Source organism: Marmota monax, unplaced genomic scaffold (genome assembly GCF_021218885.2).
Source record: "Marmota monax isolate L192 unplaced genomic scaffold, Marmota_monax_Labrador192_F-V1.1 WCK01_AAM20220418_F8-fsc00021, whole genome shotgun sequence".
Classification (NCBI taxonomy): domain Eukaryota; kingdom Metazoa; phylum Chordata; class Mammalia; order Rodentia; family Sciuridae; genus Marmota; species Marmota monax.
Window position 1 is genome coordinate 12,339,591 of NW_026695228.1, and position 23,603 is coordinate 12,363,193.

General features: G+C 49.3%; 3 protein-coding genes across 13 annotated transcripts in view; 2 read left to right on the plus strand and 1 right to left on the minus strand.

Moving 5' to 3' along the window:
• Window positions 1-6,114, plus strand: part of Wdr48 (WD repeat domain 48) — a 44,395-nt gene extending 38,281 nt beyond the window's left edge. For 2 of the 4 annotated variants that reach the window (XM_046437571.2, XM_058576748.1), the window contains 4 exons: window positions 255-290; window positions 1,887-1,963; window positions 3,365-3,557; window positions 4,159-6,114. In XM_046437571.2, coding sequence (XP_046293527.1) covers window positions 255-290; window positions 1,887-1,963; window positions 3,365-3,557; window positions 4,159-4,254 — 402 coding nt within the window. In that variant the 3' untranslated portion in view covers window positions 4,255-6,114. The remainder of the gene's footprint in view (window positions 1-254; window positions 291-1,886; window positions 1,964-3,364; window positions 3,558-4,158) is intronic. The other 2 variants (XM_058576749.1, XM_046437572.2) reach the window with 1 other exon arrangement.
• On the minus strand, window positions 6,053-16,590 carry Gorasp1 (golgi reassembly stacking protein 1). Of its 6 annotated transcripts, XM_058576751.1 has the most exons (10): window positions 16,464-16,590; window positions 12,695-12,775; window positions 12,084-12,287; window positions 10,812-10,898; window positions 10,542-10,672; window positions 10,103-10,308; window positions 9,963-10,072; window positions 9,026-9,176; window positions 8,403-8,555; window positions 6,053-8,153 (listed from the first exon to the last, which is right to left on the minus strand). In XM_058576751.1, exons 1-10 carry the CDS (start codon window positions 16,524-16,526, stop codon window positions 7,885-7,887), a joined length of 1,455 nt encoding a protein of 484 aa, XP_058432734.1. In that variant the 5' UTR covers window positions 16,527-16,590; the 3' UTR covers window positions 6,053-7,884. The 6 variants fall into 6 exon arrangements, with proteins under 6 accessions (XP_058432734.1, XP_046293529.1, XP_046293534.1 ...); XM_046437573.2 differs by having other exon boundaries at window positions 9,963-10,308; XM_046437578.2 differs by lacking the exon at window positions 16,464-16,590 and adding an exon at window positions 16,051-16,268 and having other exon boundaries at window positions 9,963-10,308.
• Window positions 16,591-16,602: 12 nt separating this feature from the next.
• Window positions 16,603-23,603, plus strand: part of Ttc21a (tetratricopeptide repeat domain 21A) — a 35,648-nt gene continuing 28,647 nt past the window's right edge. For 2 of the 3 annotated variants that reach the window (XM_046437568.2, XM_046437570.2), the window contains exons 1-6: window positions 16,603-16,849; window positions 17,987-18,116; window positions 18,932-19,042; window positions 19,793-19,959; window positions 21,088-21,210; window positions 23,308-23,465. In XM_046437568.2, the coding sequence (XP_046293524.1) occupies window positions 16,823-16,849; window positions 17,987-18,116; window positions 18,932-19,042; window positions 19,793-19,959; window positions 21,088-21,210; window positions 23,308-23,465 (716 nt within the window). In that variant the 5' untranslated portion in view covers window positions 16,603-16,822. The remainder of the gene's footprint in view (window positions 16,850-17,986; window positions 18,117-18,931; window positions 19,043-19,792; window positions 19,960-21,087; window positions 21,211-23,307; window positions 23,466-23,603) is intronic. The other variant, XM_046437569.2, reaches the window with a different exon arrangement.

The window sequence follows — 23,603 nt, forward strand, 5'->3', positions numbered from 1 at the left end:
TTATTTTGCACAAAATATCTTTTAAAACTGTTCTGCAACTTTTTTCACTTAAAAATGTATCATGAACATATTTTCGTGTCTGTACTTACGGATCGTCCCCTTTTGATGACTGCATAGTATTCCATTGTGTAAATGTACCATAATTTACTTAATCAGTCCCCTATTAATGGACATTTGGGTTGTTTCCAATGTTTTCTATTACAAACAGTGCTGCAGTGAACATCCTTGTACATATATCTTTGTGTACTTTTTAGGATAAATTCCTAGAAGTGGAATTGCTGGATCAAAGGGTATGCACATTTTAAATTTTGATAGATATTGCCAAATTGCCCTCCACAAAGGCTGTACCAGTTTACACTCTCACAAACAGCATATAAACATCTGTTTCTCCACACCGATACCAACACTGGATATTTTTAATCTTTGCTATAAGATAGGCAAATACCTTATTTTTTTAAGGCAGTTTTTTTGTTTTGTTTTGTTTTTTAATTTCATAGTGAGGTTAAGCATCTTTTCATATTGGCCATTTGTATTTCTTCTGTGAATTGGCTGTTGTATTCTTTACTCATTTTTCTGTTGGGTTGTTTGTCTTTCTTATTGATCTTTATATTGACTATTAACCCTTTGACTATTCTTTATGTCTCAGCTAAACTTTCACTTTGTTCATGGTGTCTTTTGTTAGGTGAAAAGTTCTAATTTTTATAAAATCAGTCCCTCATGGCTAAGTATTGTGTCTTGTTTAAGTATTTCCCACTCCAGAATAGCAAAAAAAATTCTCCTGTATTCTTTTAGTACCTTTATGATAATTTCTTTTATGTCTAGATCTTTAATCTGTTAGAATTTATTCTTCTGTTTAGTGTGTGGTAAGATTCTTTTTGCGCAGGTATAGCCAGTGTGCTAGCACAATTTATTGAATAATCTATCCTTTTCCTACTAATTTGAAATGCTATCTTTATTGTGCACTAAATTTCTATATACACCTGGGTCTGTTTCTGAGACTCTCTGATGTACTGTTAACCTATTTTGTACATTCCTAAGCCATATGAAAAGGAGTTTAATCTCTAGAACCTTTAGAAATTTGCTTTGTCCCAGATACACCCCAAGAACTTAAAGCCACTGTGACACCTGATGGCTATGCTGTGGTCTTCTTTATGTCTGAGCTGTCCATACACCACTCCTTCCTTTGAATGTAAAACTCAGCCGGTTTGCATTACTGCCTGTAGGCCTGTGGTGCAAATCTGAGAGGACACATCCAGACACTATGACAGAGAAGCTCGGAGGGGATTAATACCCCAAGAAAAGATGACCAGGTGGTTTTATCCTTCATTTACCATGAGGTTTATTTTACGGTAGATGCCCAGGTTGTTGGCCGCGTTTCCACTCTTTCCCAGCCCTTACCATGATGTCGAGGGAGAGGCAGCAGGAGGGCCTTATTGCCATTTCAGTTGGGTGATGGGCCCCCACCCGCATAAGTCTGGCTTGGCTCAGAGGTGAATGTTGTGGGGTTTTATTAAGACACTTAAGTTTCTTTAGGTATTAGCCCAGTATTTTAATGTAGAGTTAAGGTTTTAGTTTATATGTTTAAAAAATTAAAGTTTGTTTTCCTTTAATACCTGTACTGTTATTTAAGATGAGCCATGCTACAAGTTCATATCGCCACTAATATTCCATATAATTTGCCTTCACATATCTTTTATTACAAAACTAAATGTAATTTTTTCTGATAAATTTTCTGTAAGGCTGACATAGTTTAATAGTTTATTATAAGTTAGACAGTCACTTTTAATTGTAAAATAATTATTTGTAAATCATGTTTTCCTATTGACAGCATTTTAGTTTATCAGCTAATGGAAACTATTATACCTTTTTTAATTTTACTATTTCAGAAAAATATGCCCAAATTCAACAAAATTCCTTTCTACCTCCAACCTCATGCATCTTCAGGAGCAAAAACCTTAAAAAAGTAAGTAAATGTAGGCCTATGTGGTTCCTTGATCATTAGATAATTGATGGAGAGAATTCCTTTTTCTGATGATTGCTTTATAGCACAGGAAGCAAGGACTAGGTCTAAGGCTGGTTTATCATGTTGATGTATTTTGTTTTGCCAAAATCCAGTTTAGTACCCAACCTGTGTATATTAACTGCTGTTGTAAATACCAAAGGAATAATGAGAGTGGGGGAAAGAAATGAGTTTTTGACTAGAGCTTTCCAGAAAGGCTTCTTGAAGAACCTGGGATTTGAGCTGGACTTGTAAGGGTGGGTAGAACTTCAAAAGACAGTGCAGGGCACAGCTCATTCAGACATGTGGGAGCAAGAGCATGCTCAAGATTTTGGAAAGTGGTGTTTGAGAACTCATGTACTCTGGGTACATGAGCATAGGCTGGAGTGGCAGCAGGAGGTTCTAGGAGGTAAATTAGAAAGGTGAGGTTTCCTCAGCAGTGAATTTGAATGCCAAGCCATAGAGCGTATAGTGACCAAACACCAGAAATATCTGAGAAGACATGAAAGGTAACTTAGGGAGAAGCTCAAAGCAAGATGACCCAAGAGAAGAATTTTAGTAGTCCAAGAATGAGACACTGAACTTGGAACACTGTGTATACCCTAGGAAGTAAAATCAATTAGATTACTAAAAACTGTTTTATTACAAAGATTTTTTTAAAACTTCCACAAAGAGAATAGAATAATGAGTATCCAGTGACCCATCAGACAGCTTCAGTAATTATCAATATTTGGCTAAACATCTTGCTCACCTATACTTCTACCTACCTTTCCAGCCATCTCCCTCCACACAAACACACTGGATTATTTTAAAGCATGTCCTGGACATCACTTCAAATAGATTGAATGACTGAAGTTCCAGATGGCTTTTACAATTGAAACCTTAGCTACTTGGTTTAATGCCTGTTGACTTATATCAAAGATAGAAAGTAGGTTTGGGGATGAAGGCACTGATGAGTCTGTTTTGGGACAGCCAACTGGAGATGCCCAGTCTCGAGGCTTGTGGTCTAGACTGAGGCATCATCTCCCTCAGGTGCTAGTTGAAGATGTGGCAGTGGGAAAGAGCCCAAGGAAAATTGAGCCCCAAGAGCACTGGGCTTTTCTGATTCTTTAATTTGCTTGTGCTTAGGGAGAGAATTTAAGGAAATAAAATCCAGAAGGTTGTTCTCATGTTAAGTTTCAAGAACGTGCTTAATCTCATTTACCTACACATAATCTGTGCCTTTGGGACACTACAGAAAGTCTTTGACATTTCTAAAAATAGTATAAGACAATGATAAAAATTATTGATTTATGTTTCTGTGGTATGTTTGAACAAAATCTCATGTTTTTTCTTGGTGTCACAATAGTCCATTACCTTTTACAGAGATAGATTGTCTGCTAGTGACATGCTCCAAGTCCGGAAAGTAATGGAACATGTTTATGAGAAAATCATCAACCTGGATAATGAGTCTCAAACCACTAGTTCTTCTAATAATGAAAAACCAGGAGAACAGGAAAAAGAAGAGGATATTGCTGTGTTGGCAGAGGAAAAAATTGAACTTTTATGCCAGGACCAGGTAAGCAAACTTGAGGACCATAGCCCTATTTCTTTTCTAGTGCTGGTGCTCAGAAAGTTACATAATTGTGGTGTGATTGTAGTCCTCAAATCTCTTGGGGAGTTCTGCTTATACAGAAGCTCTAAGCTCTGGGTCTCCCCTACCTGTGTGTGTGTCTCTTCCAGAGGGGTTCTTCAGCCCAACCTAAAGCTCCTGTTTCCCCTGATGGTTTTCAGTAAAGGGACACAGATTTAAAAACACATGTAGACAAATGTGAATATGCGAATAGCTTTTTTTCTTATGAGCAAAAAACAAAGTTGTCTTGATTTGCAGAGCAACATCTGTTGTGTTAGTTAAGATGTGCAGTGGAGGTGGATGGAGAAATGGTGGTACTGTTTTAAATCAAGATGCACTGAAGGTACTTCTTCAGGGGAAGGGCTGAGTTACAAAAGATACACATCTGTGCCTAGGTTCCCAGCTGCATGCATGAAAGCTGTACCAACAGGCGAGGCCACTAGGCATGGGGTAGGAGTAAACAAGCTGTGCCCTCTGGTAGCAAGTCCTCAGTAAAGGATGAAGGTTTTAGATATTAGAGACTTTTAATATATTTTTTGCTATTCAGGTTTTGGATCCAAATATGGACCTTCGAACAGTGAAACACTTCATATGGAAAAGTGGTGGTGATCTCACCCTCCATTACCGTCAGAAGTCCACGTGAAGGGTGGGCCTATGCTCCTGGGTATTCATTTACTACCTTCCTCTATGGCCCCAAGAGTAGTCCTAGGAAGCCCACTGATCCCCAATGGGAGCAAGACTTCTAATGGCCAATTTGGTATGGACCGAGATTATCTTTCAATTGAAGTGACTAATTGAGATGTAATATAGAAACCAGTCTCTAAGTGTAGATTAAGCTGCCCCCAGGGAAGCAGAGTGCGAGAGCAGAAGAGCCCCAGGCAGACTCTGTCCTGAGAACTGATGACAGGCCAGTGCAGACTTTGCTTCCTCTTTTTCTTTCAAGGGACCTTATCTTTGTCTGTTAGCACTTGTTATAGAACATCCGTAGGGCCACATCTGTTAACTGTGTTTCAATTTCAAACCCACAAGCTCTGTAGCTTTTCTAAGAGTACATTCCATTCATGCAGTACCTATGAAGGCTTTTTCCAAGTTTGTCATAGAAAGAAAATCTAATTGTTTTCACCGTTTGAAAGTTATTTTTAATGGGAATTTGCTGTTGCACAATTCGAGAGCCAGCCCACTTCATAATAAATAACTGATGTTGGGCTCATTTTTAATATTGCATCTCAGATGTGTTCTTGTAGTAGAGCTGTTGAAGTTCCAGGTGCTGGAATTAACGCAACCCAAGGATGCCCTGGCTGGCAGCAGCCCCTGGGAGGCGCGACTGTTCGCACCTTCCTCCAGCGTGCAGCTTTATTCATGGGCAAAGCAACTGAGACCATAGCTTCCTGCTCTGGGTGAACAGCTTGACACCATCAAAACAAGACCGTGATGAAATTTTAATTTCATTCAGATGCTACCTAAAATTTATGATGTCACAGTAAAGGGATATCATAGTGAGTTAGTTTGATATGCATATCTGGAAAGTATACATATTTGTTTTTCCAAAGTTTTATATGCAGGTTTTGTTGTTGTACCTGTATCCAGATCTTCTTTTCACTGTTCTTTCTAACAATCTAAAGCTTTCATAGAATCATTTGGATCTTGTACAGAATATAACTTATTGGGGATAAACACTTCAACTTTTGGCAGAAAATACTTTGGATTCTTCCCAAGGTCATTTGTATTCAGCATAGATCAATGGTCCACCCCCATAAAACTACATAAGACTAGCCTCCTTGTATGAAGCCAGAAGCACAAGTGCCTTCAGAGGGCAGTTTATTCCAGTCCAGTTGCCTCCCCAGCTTGTGTGTGGCCTGTCCCCACAGTAGCAGGGACTGGGGAGGAGGCTGAGGAAGGGTTTTTCTTTTCTACATCTTCACAGGTTCAGTTAGGGGCAGATTATGGACCCAGGTCCATACCTTACAATTTGAGATATTCTGATCCGCACAACTGCAGAGACAGGGTTCCCTCACTGCTGGTCAGCTAACTCTGGAAAGTGTACCTCTTGCACCTTGAAGAAGTGAGCAGAGACACAGCCACATTTACAAGGAGCTGAGGTGGTCTTTATCCTTTCCTCAGAGCAACCAGATTCTTTTTTTTAAAATCCTTTCTATCTGTTGGATACAATAGTGCGCTTTTGGTGCACATTTTTTAGCAATAGTTGTGAACTAATAGCAAAAAAAAAAAAAAAAATTCATTTACCAGCCCTCAGCTGTGTTTGCACAAGGGGCCTTTGAGCTAAAGGACTGTGTTTTGCTGGGTCATTTTGCCCCGTGTGCTGAGCCTTGGGTGGCTGTGTCCCCTCTGTTGTAGATCTGACCCCCAGCATGGTTATATTTTTGTTTTTCCCCTCCAGTCTTACCAGTAATACAGTTTCCAGAAAATCTGACAGTCTGCAATGCCAAAAGGGTAAAAAATCTGTATTTCACAGTTGTATAGAATAAAAGCTTTAGTTAAAATATTTCAAGGTGTAGTACATATTTATTTTTTTCACTTGCGTTTTCCTTCATAGCAAATTACAGAGAAGGAAACTTCTGGTTTCATGTTCACCCTGGAAATCATTAGCACTGATACCATTTTATCCCCCAGTTTAGACGGGAAGAGAAAGGAGAGGGGAGGAGGAGCTATAACCTTCCAGTGAGAGCAACTGTGGGTCAGACTGCCAGGCTACAGAGCTAAGGAAAGCTGGCCCCGGGACAGTCCTGTGGCGGTTCTGTTCTACTTCCTGCATTCCTACAGACTGACACTGGGCTCCCAGACAGTCCAGGACACAATGCCTCACTGTTCTGCAGACTTATCAGCTGCTCTGGTAGGCTTGACAAGGGTTGGCTTTAAATGTAGTCACAGTGCTTGAAACTTTTGCTAATTTGGGGCCCTAGTTCCTCCATATAATTTGGTCTATGCTCCCCAGTCCTTGTCCCGTAGGCCTGACAGAACTGAATTTCCTGTGTTCACCATCCTACACACATTATACAAATGGAACTGCAAGAGAGAAACTCTAGAAACGAGATAAAGGCTAGAAGACAAGGCCATAGGCAGCTTTCACGGTAATTGTCAAGGAAGTAATCAGCGTCGGGAGTGAGGGCCTTGGGTCAAAGCATCAGAGGATTTCAGTTGATGAGGGGCTATCCCTGGATAGAGCCATCCCCTTCTGCAGGAGCTGAGCAGGGTAGACCTAACCTAGTCTTAGCCTACAAAGGCACCAGGGGGTGGAGAAAACTGTTCCCACATACTACAGAAAAGGACAGAAGGGCCTTTCTAGGCCCCTGATTGACTCTTGGGATGGAGCTTTAGGTGTTGAAGAGACCTAGTGAGGTGGACTGACTGAGAGTTTACATAGGACAGTGAGCTTAATTTGCAACTTTTATTCATCATTGGGGCTGGATGCTTTGAATATCAGAGATCATTGCGTAAGTCTGGGAGCCGACAGGAGTTGCCACTAGAATACTAGATGTGTGGCATGCAGGCCCTGGGGAAGAACAAATGTGGTGCAGGTATAGCTGGGTCTCTGCGGAAGAGCCTAGAATATTCAAACCCTCACTAAAAGAGAGGCAAGTGCACTGCCTCTTTCCTCCAGCGGTGGGGCACACCAGCCAGCCTGAGCCAAATGTTGCACTGTAGTGCATGAGGGCACATGAGGGAGTCATCAGTGATTGTGACTGGCAGGGTGGAGTCCTGGGCTTGGGTCCCTTTCAGTACAGATGGGCTAGCCAGGCTGTGCAGGCAGGATCAAGGCAAGCCCTACAAAGCATCAGGCAACACCTGAAACAACCCCTTCCTCCCTCACCTGACCTCATACTGGAACATGTCTAGACCCTGCTGCCTCCTGGGTAACCTGAGTGACCAACAGGCACTGGTCCTGAGGGTGCATGGCGTTCTCTCACTACCGAGTCAGCTTTCATGTCCCTCCAAAGCAGCAAAGAATCCCCTCCTTTACCATCACAGCTCCTGGAAAACATTAAGCTGGAGTGTTGCTCCCAGCCCTCTAACACCCCAAAAGTATTTGCTTGAAAGTTTCCAAGCCAGGACCATCAGACAGTGTAAGTGCTTCAAGGTCATCTCCTAAAGACCCCAAGGAGGCTCAAAGAAGACACAAAACCCTGCCAACAGAGGTCCCTGCACATCACTTGGAACTGCAGCCTAGAAAGTGGAACACACAAGGCTAGGGTCAGGCATGGAGCTGGGCTGCTTGCCCACATCTGGACCTCATGAAATATCATCAGAGACCTTATCACAGCCCTGGTTGTAATTCTGGGGAAGATATCTGGGCCTGGCTGGCTGGCTTCTCAGCCTCTGCCCTGAAGTCTGCGCTCTCTGGGACTGCAGGCTCCTCCTCAGCCTGAGCTTCTAGCAGCTCAGCAGACAGCCCATCTTCTGGCGAGGCTGCAGAGGTGAGGCTGTCGGGAAGAGTCAGCTGAGGCAGGTGGTCTGGCTGGGCCTGGACACCCGGACTATCCAGGAAGGAGACTTCAAACTCTGACCCAGACCATGTGGCCTCACCTGAAACACAAGGATTGGGCTGAGGAGAAGCCAGGACCTACGACCACGGTACTGGGGCCAGTAACTATGATGCCCAATCCCCCACCTCTTCAGGCTTTAATGGGGGATAGGAGATAAAGTTTATGAATTCCCATATGGCTGTACTCAACCCAAGGGGCAGCCTCTAACTAACCCAGCTGAGGAATTTAGGACAGACTACCAGCAACCTGGGGTCCTTCCCAGAGGGCTTCAGAAGGGAAAGTTACTTACCACCCCGCTCATGAGAATTGCTGCTGGAACCAACATCCTCTGGTCCTACATTTGAGTTGGCTATGGTAGTCAGCGCTGTGGAGGAGGACAGGCTGGGCCACACACTGGCATTGCTACCATCCAGGAGGGAAATGCCTGACACATCCAGGAAACCTGAGGAGGGAACACAACACAAAACCCTGACTGCTGGAAAGCCAGTACCCTGGGCTCACCCTGCCCAGTGCCTGGGATATCTATTCCTGGCCTAGCTGGAGACTATAACGTCCTCATTCCCTGGTGGTGCCATCCAATCAACCCCAAGAAGGTTCCACTGGGTTTTTCTGAGGGAAAGGGCTTAGGGGCTGGGTATCATGGGGTTAGCTCAGTGTTAGCTCAGACCATGGGGGCAGCCCAGACCCTGCCCTGTCTCCAATTTTCTGTGTGACCTGAAGTAGGCCATCTCTCTTCTCTGAACTAGACTCCACCCATGCAATGGATTAGATGGCCTGCAACAGTCTTGGCACTTGTGAGGTATGAAGGGACAACAGGCCCTAGGGAATGTTTTTGGCACTGCTGCAAGCCGGGGCCCACTTCGCACCAGGAGTTGCAGGTTCCTTAGCCTCCCCTCCGGGCCTGCCCAGTACCTGGATCCATGACTCGCTGCACTGGAGGTGGAGGCTGAAGAGAAATCTCCATGGAATGTGGAAGTCCCCCAAAGTCTGGAGCACTGTGGCTGGGACTTCCAGACCTGGGGAGCTGTCCATCCATGAGGGAGCCAGGTACTTGTAGCATGGCCTAGGGGCACCAAGGAAGAAGGAACAGGAAGGGGGCCATCAGGACAGTGACCTGAGGTGGATTTCACAATCCAGCCTAGATACCAGCCCACCCTTGCTGTGTGCAAACTTGTGCCTTAAGGAAGGAAATGGTCTTGGTCATCTGCCCTTTCCCCTACAAGTAATGTGAAGTCAGGCCAGAGGGCCATGGCCTGGCCTCCCCTGCCATATCCACATAGACGGAGCACTCTATCCACATCCTTGAGCCCCAGGTATCTACCTGGCTCTAACATATTCCCCCTGCTACTTGGGGGCACCCTCGGTGACCAGAGGGAGTGAGGGTCTTCCTTGAATTCAGGTACAACTGAAGGAACATCCCAGCATACCCCCTGGCACAAACCCCATTGCCCAAGGTGCCCTCAACCCACTCTTTAACCACGACGGCAGGGCTAACACTGCCCTGCAGACTCAGCCTGACACCCAGAAAACCTCCCAGAATGCCACAGTCTCACTGGGGCACAGAGCAAGGCTCTGCCCATCTCTTAATTCCCAGTTTCCACCTATGAATGTAGACAACAACCAGTGCCTCACCTGAAGGGACAGGAGGGCCAAAAGTGGTTTGACTGTCCCAGACAGGGCCCATCTGCTCCACTGTGTCCCAGAAATAGGTGGGCCTCCCTTTAAAGGCACAAGGGCCTCACAAGGGTGACGTTGCTGGGGCACCCCAAGGGTAGCTTCCAGAGTCTTTTTCCAGCTGGCAGGCCCCTCTGCCCATATAAGCTCCCCTCTTCCCTTGGCTGACACATACCTCCATGTAGTCATTCTGCCTGGAACCTAGGTCCAGGCCAGAAGAATCCTGAGGGGTGGGCCCAGGTGATGGGGCACCAGGTTGTGAGGCATCAGGTAGCGGGGCACCAGGTGGCGGGGCAATAGGTGGTGGGGCATCAGGTGACAGGGCACCGGGTGGTGGGGCACCAGGTGGTGGGGCGCCAGGTGGTGGGGTGCCAGGCATCGAGGCGCGAGGAAGTGGGGCACCAGGTGGTGGGGTGCCGGGCAGTGGGGTGCCAGGTGTTGGAACAACAGGTGGCGTCTTATGGCTGGAGGGCTGGGTGGGGATCCGGTGTAGATACCCATAGCCGATGCCACACCCTAGACTACCAAAGGCCAGAAATATTCATTCATGGGGTTGTCCACAGTCACAGCCCTCCCTGCTTTTACCATCCCATCCCTGAGGGGCTGGAAAGGGTACTCCCAGGCTAGAAGTCAGCCTCAGAGGTCCTGGGCCAAGGGCCCAGTACTCTACCTCCTCCGGGGGATTCTGGAAGTCCATGCCCACTAGGCAGGCCCCGCCCACCTAACCCTGCAGCCCTCAGACCCCAGGAAGTACCTGCCCTCTCCACCCCAGGCTGCGTTGGGAGTTACAGTCACCTCCCGGCAGGAGTCAGACTTGGAGTTATAAACCATCAGCTTCAAGGGCTTCCCCTCATGGGACTCGATGAGAGAAAAGAAGTCTTCGGACTATGAGAAACACACAGCAGCTGAGGCCTGTTCCTGGCACTGGACTGGAAGCCTCGAAACGAGACGCTTCTTAGGAACACCACCCATCTCTGCACACCCCATCCATCTCTCTGGGAGGGGCAGGCCATGGGCTTCTCACCTCCTGGAGGATCTGGTCTGAGCCAACCACATAGTCTGTGTAGGGGCGCAGGCCAGCAAGAGCAGCAGGTGAAGAGGGTTCCACATCCTGGAGAAAGAATCACAAACCAGCAGCCTCGCCACTGAGCTGGGAGAAGAGGCAGGAGGTGGAACCTCTTCAGGTAGTGAGTAGGATACTTGTCCTCTTTTGTCAAGTAGGACCTCAAGCCCAGACTCCTTCACCCCAATTCCCTACCTCCCCAGGCCTACAGCCTGCCCAGCAGAGGGCAGCACCATGGCATGATTCAGCACTGGGCTCTAGAATCTGACCTGGGCCTCAACTCCTGGCTCCAACTACTAGCTGTGTGACTGTGGAATTACTAAACCATTCTCAGCATTTCTCCACAATTCAAAACAGGTTTCATAAGGTCGGGGAGAAGAGTAAAGAAATACCTTAAAGAAAGAAAACCACATCTTGGCCAGAGGAAGTGCCAACTGCATTGCTGTGACTGCTGAGGCACATGAGACCCCTGGCTGAGGGCAGGAGGCGAGGACAGTGAGCAAAGCTGGGCACAGGATTGCTTTCTCCCTTAAAAAGCTCTACCACTCCCTCCCAGCCTCCCAGTCATCCTGAGAAATGCAAAGACATCTGTATCAGTCACATTTTACTCATGAGCAAACCTCTGTAGGCTGGCTGCAAAGATAGGCTGAAAACCTTGGTTAGTCTCCCCCAAGGAGCTGGTAAGCTATAGAGGAGAACACAAGTGAGCCAGCTTCTAGCTCAGGGAACTCTCCTTCCACCACACCACAGGACTATGCACTTGAGAACCTGGACGACCACCTATGAGCACAGGTGTCAGGTGCACAGTAGCTGTAATCAGACACTATTCCAGCTCAGTCACTGTGGCCTGTTTATGTATCGATTAGCTATATAACAATATACCAGAAAAATCACTATCTATGCTGTCTTGAGAGACAGGTTGAGAACAGTAGCAGCATTCTGGCAGTACAACCACCACACCAGTAGATGGTATCCCCACCTTTCAAAAGAAGATACTAAAATGCAGAAGGTAAGAAAGTGTCCAAAGTCACATGGCTAGCAGGAAGCAGGGTACACAGTCCAGGTGGTAACACGAGCTGCCCTCTCAGGAACTGGCACACCACCAGATCTCACACCGAGTCCCCTAATAAGCCATTGCTGTTGGCCTCTGCCCCGTGCCCCACCCATTCAATCCTGACAGGCCTGCCCCCACCCGGGTCCCACCTCCTTCCGAGCACCCCACCCTGTACTCACCAGCACGTGCCACACTTGCTCACTGGCCCTGCGAAAGCTGCAGAAGCGAACGCTGGCGCCCAGCAGGCCCTGTCCGCCCCACATGTTGCTGGGCACCACTTCTACCTCGCGCACCTTCATGGTCTTCATGTTGAACACCTCCAACTTCACGGGCTTTTCCACATTGGCTTTCAACAGCGCCTTCAGCGTATCATTCTCCTTGTTCTGCAGGGGCAGCAGGGCTGACACCAAGGCCCCAGCCCTCATCCCCCAGCCCCAGGTCAGTCCCTTCAGACAAGTCAGGGCCTAAGATGGCACAAGGGCCTTGGTGGCCAGCAGAGCCAGGTGCCAGAGTGAGCTGTAGCCACTGTGACCCCCACCACCTAGCACTTCCCAATCCTCCTCCCTCCCTAGGCCAAAAAACACAACCAAGCAAGCACAAAGCCTCCTGGGTCCAGACCACTCCATACTGCCCTTGGCCAGTCCCCTCCACACCCTCAAGCCCACCTTCAAGAGTCCCTCTGCCCTCAGTGACCCTGGGTAAAAAACACAAGCAGAAGCAGGCTGGGCCTCCAGAGGGACAGAGGGATGCAAGTACACAAACAAAGCAGAGGCAGTGGGGGGAGCCTCACCAGCCGCGAGTGCCCAATGGTGATGATGAAGTCAAAGTAAGGCTCCAGGCCCGCCTGCTGGGCCGGCGAGTTCTCCTGCACCTGTCCCACGACAGAGGCCAGTCACTGCACCAAACCCAGGCTCAAGAAGCCCCCACCGCTGTTCCCAGAACCACTGCCAACCCTGGCGTATCACTACTCCCAGTGCCCTCGAGAGCACAGCTTCTTGGCATTGTCCAGGTCTACTCCTTCCCTTTCTCTACCTTCCTGGTCACAAGCTTTCCTCTTAAGAAAATGGGTCTTTTCCTGATCATCATCCACAAATGCTTCCAGAGATGCCTCACAGCCCAAGGCTGCCTTTGGGGGTTACCAGGAGGCACATGGAGATAAGCTGGCCCAGGCCTATGGGAAATGCTGCCCCAGAGGGCTGGGTTGGACTGGCCGGAAAGCCAGAGTGTGTCATTAGAAAAGTTCAGACATGGACAAGGGGCCCCAATGCTCAAGGAAAGCAGGCAGGAGAAATACATCCAGGGCTGTGCCCAGAAAGGGGGAGTGGGAAAGGCAGCCTGTGACCAGATCTTGAAAGGCCTGGCCTTGACTCAATCCAGCAGATAACTGAGGGCCACTGAAGAATGCTGGGAAGGAAAGCACACCACAGGGGCAGGACTGGGCCTGATGAGCCTCCCCAGTAGCCTCACAGACCAGCTATGCAGGAAACCTCCTTCATGAGCCATTCCCAGGCCAGGTTGCTCCGAATTCCTCTCTGGACTCTCCAGCTCAATATATTTCTAAAATACAACCAGGCCTTGCAGGTCCAAGTTCACACAACATGGCCTTTGTCCCCAGGTCCTGGACCCTAATGGTAGGCCCATACTTAGGCCTTCGTGGACACTGATGACCTCTTAGGGTCAGATAACAGCCAGGCCTCTGTGTCCTGAGAGGCACAGGACTCTTGTGGTCTCGGGTTCTTGAGGCCTTCTGTGCTCTCCAACCCCTCCAGTCTTGGATTCCCCAAGTTGAAAGAGAGGTCTCAGACAGCCTGCTGAGAACAAACTGCTGAGCCTCTGGGATAAGGCCAGTTTGCCCCTGGAATCAGGACTGTCTTCTGGCAGCAACAACTGCATCTCTACTTATTACCTCCAGAAGCTGCCATCGCTTCCAACATGGGCCCGGCAACCTTAGCTGCCCCAACCCAGAGGGCAATCTGTTCCTAGGCCCTGCTTCAGGAGAGCTGAGCCTGCCCTCTATCTCTTCAGGGGCTTCTGAAAACCAAAGGACAGGGCTACTTTGGAGGGTGCTTCTCCCTGAGCAGGGTCACTTGCAAAACACCCCACCTCCGCTCAGGAAAGGCCATACCCAAGGCCATTCTACCCCTCCTCAACACTATGTCAGCCACCCTAGATGAGGGCTGACACTCAGGCCCCCAGTCCCCAGGGCTGGTGCTCCCCTAGCCCACCCAGTACATCCACCCATCCTCTCCTGTGGGCCTGCCCTCTGTCTGCTAAACTTCATTTCCCTCACCCCAGGCTTTGTCATTGTTCACTGGGCTCCACAGCTGAAATCATCTCTACCGCCATCCACTGCACCCTCTTCCTGCAAAACCCACCACCCCTCCATCCAGTTCTCCCTGGAGACTCCCAGCATGCCCCACACCATTTAGCCCCACAATGTGTGCTGCTTTTCATAACACCCCATCCTCTTTTTCCCCACCAGTGAACCTCATGGAACAAACAGTGATGTCAGCCTACAAAGTCACCCAGCGCTGGCTGGCCAGTGGCAAGGACAGTACCACTTCACCTGCTTTATCCATTCAACTCTTTTACTAAACCCAAGTTAAAATGAGAAAAGGGGCTCAGTCCCTAGGAAATCCAACCCACAGTCCTCCCCTAACCACTGCCATATAACAGCCATTTCCTTGTGAATCCTTCCTTACCATATGCTTACTGAGGGCAAGGGACATTGCCAACAGGCCTGGCACGTGGTGGGAATGCCAGTATTTATAGAATGGAGCACACTTGTTCTTTCAAGTTTTAAAAATATAAGCAGATCATGTTACCTCCCCACATAAAACCTACCAAAGGCCCCACATCTCAGAATAAAATCCTGAACCTTCAGGACAGTAGCAGGGTCCTACACAGCCTGACTTCCTCCTGATACTGGCCACACTTTCCAAAATGCTGTCTTTGCCTCCTCACACTTCCTCAGACACACAAGCACGACCCACCTTTGCTGGGCCTTCTAACTGGAATACTCTCTCCTCCATGTGTATACTGTCTGCCCTTCTGGCTGAGACATCTGTCCAAAAATCACTTGATCAGAGGCCTTTCCTGACCACTCTAGAAAATGGCACCAACCCATCTCTCTTTTTCCCTTAACCTGCTTTAGCAGGTTACCACCTACCATATTTGTTTCCTATGATCTTCCTTCTCTCCCAACTGACATCCAAATGCAAGCACACAAGAATGGATTACAGACATTGTCTATTCTGTTCACAGGTTTATCTCTGCTGCCTAGAACTCTGCCTGCCAGATTAAGTGCTCACAAATATGTGGAGGATGACTTCTAATCCTTTAGCCTCTTAATCTTGTCCCTCTCCACTAGGTCCTCCTGTCTGCACTCCTACCATCACCCCATGGCTTCCCTGGTTGCCTACATCCTGAATTCCTTTTTATTCATCAAACCTGTTCCAAGACTATCCTGGCTGGATGAATTCCACTGTCTGCCTCTGTGCCTCCCCATAAGAAAGGCCATCCCCAAGCACAAATCCCATCAATGCTGGGTAGTCAAAAAAGGCCTGGCTTTCCTGTTAGAAAACCCCTCCCATGTGACACCTGCTTACAGAGCCTTCCTTCAAAGCAGAGACCACTCAACAGCCAGGCACCAAAGGAGCAAACTTGTCTGTCTACACCCATCTCTACATCCATCGCTTCACACAAGGTTAAGTGTGCAGGGGTGGGAATCTGAACCCGGGCAGGGGATCTTAACTAGGTGCACTCCAGGGCCAAATGCTCTCTTGCTTCTCTCACCTACATTAGAGCCCATTTGGCTGCAGGCTCTTCTCCCCACCTCCACAGTCAGGCTAGGAACTCCTCTCAATCTCCACTGTCCTGCAGCCTGCTCGTCCGGACTTTCTTGCAGGGGCACGTAAAGCCCATTCGTCCAGACTTCCTGGCACCTAAAGCCCATCCTCAGTCCCTGCCTCACCGACCCGCCTTTCCACAGGGTTTCACCACTGGGGCGCTTCCCCAAGCTGCAAACGCTCTCCTGGGCTTCGGTGGCATTCTCCTGGCCTCCGGCACCCCACTTCCCTGGCTAGTTCTACTGGTCCTCGCCCCGCCCCCATACCCCTCCTGACAATGCGACAGGCAAGTCTTAACGGCAAGATCGATGCAGGGGACCACTCGGTCCTTGGAGCTGCTGGCTGTCCCCAACTCCGCACGGAGCACAGCACACAGAGGTCATCACCAATGTGCCCTGAGGGCACCAGAGAGTTCTGCGAGGAGCCGGCGCGTTCTTCACCCGGAAGAACGCCACTCCGGGTAGCGCCACACGGAACGCCCCCATTTCCTGCACAGCTGGCATTTGGGGCGGGCGCCGAGCCCCATGGCGACGGCAGAAGCGTCGAGGCCTGGAGTCCGGCGATGCCACTTCTCTCAAGAGGCTGGCAGCCCACAGCTGCAAAGCTCGGGCGGGGACCCAGCGGTAGCCGCCAACCGAAAGGTGACCAAACGCGCGGACGCGTCGCTACAGGCGCGCTTCCAAGATCACCAGCGCCCCGGGACCGACTCACCCCGTGCAGGTGGAAGCCCTCGGCGCCGCCAGCAGGCTGCTGGGCGCTGGAGCCCAGGCCCATGACCGCTGCCCCGCTCGGCGCCCACGTCCACCACCAACGCTGACCCGCAGGCAGCCGGGGAGCCCCAGCGCGGATTCACTTTCTCGAAGCTCAACTACCAGTGCCTTGTCACGTGGTGCGCCGTGCTCCGTCCACTCCCTACGCCGCCGCTCTTAGCAACCGGCTGGCTGCCCGGTTTCCAAGGACGCTCGTGCCTTGGACTTCCAGCCAGGAGAGGCGTGCCCAGGACCCTGACCCTGGAATCCAGCTCTGCACCGCCCTACCAGAGCCGGACTCGCCGCCGCGAGTGGCCGGAGATGAGCAGCAATGATTCTTCTCTTATGGTGCGTGGCCCGACTGCTGCCCGACAATTCCGGCCGGGTGACCCCGGCCCTCTACTCGCGAGCCACCTCTTTGGCCTCCCTTCTCTGTCCCTAGCCTCCTCAGGAGTCCCTGCCCTATCTTGCCTCACTGTCCCTGGAGAGTGCCTTGACACTAGTGCCCTCTATGCACCCTGAGCCCCAAGTTAGCACTCACCATCAGGGTCCTGTCCCTTTAGCACCCCAAACCAAATCATTCCATCTCCACTGTTTTGTCATCTCTTCTACTTAACCCTCTCCACCCCCTACCCTTGCCTGCACCTCTTCTGCATCTCTCATCTCAGTAGATGCCACCACCATTTGATCGCCAGCGTTAATTAATACATATTCCCTATACCTGTCTCTTAGTACTTTCATCAATAAGAAATGTCAACTCCTAAATGTGCCCAGGGTTCACCCACTTTTTTTATTCATCTCTTAGCCCAGGGCCACCACGGTCTCTCATCTGAACAACTGCAACAGGCTCCCTCCTGCTTTAGTTGTCTTCACAAGCAGTGTGCACTACCACCACACACAGCAGCTAGTGTAGTTTTTACAAAAACATACATCTTAATACATCTCTCTCCTACTTAAAACCATTCCAACTGCTTCCTATTTATTACCCTTAGGATGATGTCTGGGTTCTTTCATATGGCCCCCCAGGCGCTTACAATCCAGCCACACTTGGACCCAACCCCAGCACACATAGACCTTAGGGGAAGTGAGACTTAGCTCTTAACTGTGGAAGATATAGATAGGATTATGCGTAAGATAATGGCTACAAAGCCCTTAACTTGTAACTATAACTATTGGTATAGTTTTTCCTTAATATTGGTCCATTCTTTCTCCTTTATTACTCTCTCAGAAAAAAAGCCTGAATTGAGTTACACATCATATTTTAACAAGAATCTATTGGTAATATCCGAACACTGGAAAACTCCTTCCTAGGCGAACTGCATGGAGCTACGCTCAGGGACTGAAGGAGGCCTGCATGTTCCCTCTCTCTTCCCTATGTAGACTAAGAGAAAGTAGGGGATAGGGAAGGGAACCAGTCTCATCACATATGGGTCAGAACAGAGAAAAGGAGCCGGAGCTAGTGCAACTGTGTCTTCCTCCTCACAGGCTGGTATCATTTACTATAGCCAGGAAAAGTACTTCCACCATGTGCAGCAGGCTGCAGTTGCGGGCCTGGAGAAATTCAGCAATGACCCCGTGTTGCATTTCTTTAAAGCCTATGGAGTCCTCAGAGAAGGTAAGGTCTTAGCAATGTTGGCATTCTGATGCCAGGCACTAGCCCAGCTCCATCACTATGGCCAACACCTGGATGCCTACTTATATCCTAGTTATGTTTCCATGGAAACAGTCTTTCACTGACTGTAAGACTGAGTTTTCCAGGTTAATCCACAAAAGCATATATAATCCATATCTAGTTGACCCTTGAGACCTCAAAGGGCTCACTATCCTGCTGTGCATCCCAGTTTCCCTATCTGCAAAATGCGTGGTTGGAGAGACAAGTGTATGACTATTGATCTAATTCTAGGCTTGGAAACTGAGAGCCAGTTGTGCAGGAAAAGAAGGAGGAAGTGGCAGGTGTGGGTGAGCACAGGCAGGAGCAGTGCTGACTTTGCTGACACTCTGCACTTAGCCAAAAGGCCTAGAAGCAATTCACCGATATTCTGGAGGTGGTCTGGCTGAGGCCTGGTAGAGCTGCCAGTGTCAGGAAACATAAGGGATAAATGTAATTGGTAGTCTTGAGCAGCTAGCGGAGAATGCCCTGCTTGAGGTCCTTCCTTAGAACTGACCCCCAGCCAATAGTCCCAGCCTTGCAGGTATCCTGCACAAGTGCTTGCAGGCCACCTTTCAGCTCCAAGACCTTCCTGCCCCTGGCAGCCTGGACCAGTCACCAGGGAACTCAGGCCACCAGGGACCTTTCAGACCAGTTAGTCTTCAAATTCCAAGTAAAGGCAGGTGGTGCTAAGCCATGGGTCGGTCAGCCCTGATAGGGATTCTGGGCATCTGCCAGAGTCTCCTGCCTCTCAGGCATAATCATGTGGTCTCTCTTTGTAGAGCGCATCCAGGATGCCATCAGTGACCTGGAGAGCATCCGGAATCACCCAGACACATCCCTTTGCTCCATTATGGCCCTCCTTTATGCTCACAAAAGCTGTGAAACCATTGGTGAGTGCAGCCACACTCAGCAGGGCTTGGCCTGGCAGGGAAGGAAGCCCACTCCAGAGACCCCACCCCTCAAGGGTGCCTGTGCAGCTAGCTGCTGCTGGTCAGCAAGGAGAGGATGCTGCAGTCTACCCTTGGAAGCCTCAGAGAAGATGCCAGGCCTGGGCACCATTGAGTGGGAAGAGGCAGAGAACATGACAGTGGGAAGGGTCCTCCCTCTAGGTCCCAAGAGTTGAAGAAGCACCCTTCTTTCCTTTGCTCTGTGAGATCCTGTCGGAAAAATCAAGCCAATAGGGATAGGGATGTAACTCAGCCAGTAGAGCACTTGCCTAGCATGAGCAAGGCCTTGGGTTCAATTCCCAGTGCCACCAAAAAAAAAACAAAAAAACTAGTCTCCACCACTCTGGAGTCAGGAAGAGATTCCTGGAGGGGCTACAAATTGCCATTTTCCCACCCAAAATGGTTTGTAGGCCTGAGGCCAAAGGTTCAGGTTTGGTCTGTCTACTCAACACACTGTGCTGGGTCCAGAGCAGAAAAGATAAATGTCAGAGAGCAAAATCTGAGTCCTGGCCTGGGCATTTTCAGTGGCTGGCATGGCTAGTTCCCAGGCCCTAGGTTGGCCCATAATCAGCTGCATACATGGAGGCAGATCCAGAATGTCCAGGGGCAGCTCCCTGGGCCCCTGGTGACCCCTGCAAAACAGGTATGCCTCCTCATCCTAACTCAGCCTCTTCCTCCACTTTGGATTTATAGATCGAGAAGCAATTCAGGAGCTGGAGAGCAGCCTGAAGGAAATACGCAGGACAGCCCCTGAGACAGCCCTGTACTATGCTAGCCTCTTCCTCTGGCTCATGGGCTACCACGACAAGGCCAAGGAGTATATCGACCACTTTCTGAAGGTCTCCCACAGCTCCAGAGAGGTACCTACCCTGAGCATCATCGAGCAACAGCAAAGAGCAAGCATCGAAACATATCACAGCAGGCTGGCCCTTTATTCCCTTCAAGGGCCCTGGAGCTGGGGAAGGGCCAACCCAGGCACTGACAAGACCCCAATAACCATCCACGTTACTGATATTTAGAAATCAAGTCCAGATTTCTTGAAAATCCCAATGAACTGGCTACAGTTATTCCCTGCCTGCATCTATTCACTAGATACAAGTGGTGGCACCTACACATAGCACGTGGCTTATGCAGCATATCTGTGCTAATGGTGGATTTCAAAGTCTCGGTCTAGGCCTCTCATTCTGAGGGGGTTGATATGAGTTTTCAAGGATGTGAACATTGGTCCTTAGGGGAGAGAATGAAAAAAATCTTACTCTATGTATAAAACAAATATCTTATAGAACACAAAACACAGATATGGTGTATTTGTGATACTAATATTTCTTAGAGGATGAGGGGTCACCCAAAAAAAGGCTGCTGATGGGAGAGAAAATGGAAAAAGAGAAACATGAGGCTAGTCCATCGAGGGATGCTTCAAGGCAGGGTTCTTCCAAGTGCCCCTCCAATTCTGCTTCCCCTGCCTGACCCTCCCCATCTACCAGGAGAGGCTGAGTGAAGGCTGATGGGAACAAATAAGGTCCCCCGAGGTCAGTATGGCTCTTACTCATCCATGCTGTGGGCACTCCCAGGCTTTATATGCATGGCCAGGCCCTGGCTGGTCTAAGGAGTAGAAGGACCAAGAATTGGCCCTGCCCCTGCCCCTGTGATGGGCCTGACCCCAGTGTAAAGTAACCAGATGATGGCAAGACAGGCAAGAGGACTGCAGGAAGGGGTGGCAGAGAGCTGTGACGGTGCAAGGGGGTCAGCCCTCCTACAGGAGCAGTCTCCTAAGCTGAGGTAAAAGTAGTAGTCAATCAGGTGAGTGGACTTGGTTTGGAAGCAGGTCTGGCAGGGCACTGCAGGCAGCAGGGACAATGTGAGACCTGGGAGAAAGGGGGTTGGCCTGCTCTGGGGTTTATCCCAGGACATCAGCATACAGGACATGAGCAGGCTAGGTCGAGGCTCCGGGACCAAGGACTTCATCTTTCCTCTTGTTCTCTCCCCAGGGCTATGTGCTCAAAGGCTGGGTGGAACTCACCTCAGATAAACCTCACATTGTGAAGAAATCCATCAAGTACCTGGAGCAAGGAATTCAGGACACCAAAGATGTGCTGGGGCTGATGGGAAAGGTAGGCAGAGGGAGGGCAGTATGCGTGGCTGGTCCCCTGGAACCAGAGACCTACCAGGTAACCTCAGGCCAGACCCTCAGTCTCTAGATGCCTCATCTGGTGGCTGAGGAGCAGAGACCCAGAGAGGGCTGGTGACCAATCTAGGGTCACACAGCAGCCCTGGGCTCACTCCAGGTCTCGTACTCCTTCCCGCTCCATGTGAGCTTCAGTCATTCTGCATGGGTGTCTTCTCAGGGTCACTTTCCAGGTCACTTTCCGGGTCACTTTCCCTGGGCTCACTCAGCCTTGCTTCCTCTACTTCTTTTTTGGTTTCACTCACTGCCTCTTTTCTCCACCTGCTTCTTTCACTCTTCTTATTTCACCCGTTAGTCACCTAGTAGTTTCATATCGAGGGTATATATTTTATATGTTTGCTTTTTCTGGTCTTAATTCAAATTGTTTCTTTTTTTCTCTCTTTCTTTTTTTAAGAGAGGGAGGAGAGAGAGAGAGAAAGAGAGAATTTTTTAATATTTATTTATTTATTTATTTTAGTTTTTGGCGGACACAACATCTTTGTTTGTATGTGGTGCTGAGGACCGAACCCGGGCCGCACGCATGCCAGGCGAGCGAGCTACCGCTTGAGCCGCATCCCCAGCCCTCTCTTTTTTTCTCTTTTATGACCTTCTTTTGACTCAATCTTTGAGGGAAAAAAAAAACTGCCATCTTATTCTCTTCTGTTTGTACACATTGTCCTTATGAAATGAATAATTACTCAATTAAAAAAAAAAAAAACCAGAAGTCTAAACCTGGGCTCAGTGGCTCACGCCTGTAATTTCAGCTACTCCGGAAGCTGAGGCAGGAGAATCTTAATGTTGAGGCCATCCTCGGCAACTCAGGGAGATGTTGTCTCAAAAATTAAAATAAAAAGGCTTGGGGGTGTGGCTCAGGAGTAGAGTGGCCCTGGCTTCCTTCCCTAGCACCAGAAAACAAAACCCACAAAAAACAAACCCGGAACCCTGACATGAGATGACAAGAGGACACGCTTTGCACTACCACTGCAAGGCCTCCTTCTGTGCTTGGATTAGGGTGTGCCCCAGGTTGTGTCCTGGGCAGCAGGAACAGTGGAGGCTTATCAGGGAGTACCCTAGAGGCCACCCCCTGGGGTGGGGGGACAGGGGTGGGGGGTGGGGCAGCGACAGCCAAGACCTCAGCCAACCCCTGCCCTGCTAATCCTAGGGCGTATGATCATTAGTTTCTTTTTCTTCCTGTTAATATTCTGTCATAAGCAAATGTCATTTTGAGCTTCTATGTCAAACCACTCCCCCTTGTATGAGCATAATGTAATTTACCAACCCTGTTCCCTTTTGTTTGTATATTGAGATGGTTTCCAGTCCTCCACATAGAAGCACTGCAGTGAGCACATGAACACGCTTCCTTATTCAAAATAATCCTCTCTTGGTTTTAGTGAGAAGTTTCTTAAGGGAGAGGTGCTGTGGGTCTCAATTAAGCCAAACTTTCAGAGTCCAATTTCAAGTCTTTCAGAAGCTTTGCCCTGTGGCCCTCAGGACACCTGCCATGAGTCTTCCAGGAGAACCTGATAGCTGGTGCTGGCCTGCAGAGGCCCTGACCCCAATCCAGCAGGACTTAATACCCTCCACAGCCTTGCCACTGAGGGAGGTGCCCACGAACCTTAACTGACTCCAAGTTGCGAACTGGGCCTCAGTGAGCACATCCCAATGATGAAATTCAGGACAGCAAATTCAGGAATGAATGGGCAATTTGTAGAACTGCAAAATGCTCATGACCTTAGCTCTTGGGGTGAACCTCCCACAGCTGTGCCCTCTGCCAGGCCTGTGGAGTTTCTCAAGCTCAGGGCTTAGCTGGCTCCTGGGAGCCCCTCTGCCTTGCCTGGCCTGGAACCTAGCTAGGACCATTGTCACTGCTCTGAGTGACAACTTCTTTCCCAAGATGCTCTTAGCGGCTGTTCCCCTGGGCCAGGCCTGAGGACTCACTGGCCCAACAGAGAGGACCTGTAGGTCCCTCAGGCTCCATCCTATCTCGGTGGAGTCACTGACACCTGCCTCACTGACCGAGGCTCTTCTCTCTGGCCTCCCACAGGCAACATACTTAATGATGCAGCAGAACTACTCGGGGGCCCTGGAAGTGGTGAACCAGATCACTCTGGCCTCTAGGAACTTTCTGCCCGCCCTCATCCTGAAGATGCGCCTGTTCTTGGCTCGGCAGGACTGGGAACAGGCAATAGAAACCGGACACAGGTGAGAGGAAGAGCTCACTTTCACAACTTCCTTTGCAAGCCTAAGATATGCTCCCATCTTATAAGATGGTGAGGCAGGAAGGTAAATACCACCCACAGTAGAGTTGGGAATAGTGTTGGGATCATATTGGAAGGCGAA

Excerpts from the sequence above, each read along its gene's own strand:
- Gorasp1 (XM_046437573.2), bottom strand. The coding sequence starts at position 16,526 with ATGGGCCTGGGCTCCAGCGCCCAGCAGCCTGCTGGCGGCGCCGAGGGC. Across the intron at positions 10,673-10,811 it reads CAGACCAGATCCTCCAGGAG|TCCGAAGACTTCTTTTCTCT; the intron begins GTGAGAAGCCCA and ends TGTTTCTCATAG. Across the intron at positions 8,154-8,402 it reads CAATTCTCATGAGCGGGGTG|GTGAGGCCACATGGTCTGGG; the intron begins GTAAGTAACTTT and ends CTTGTGTTTCAG.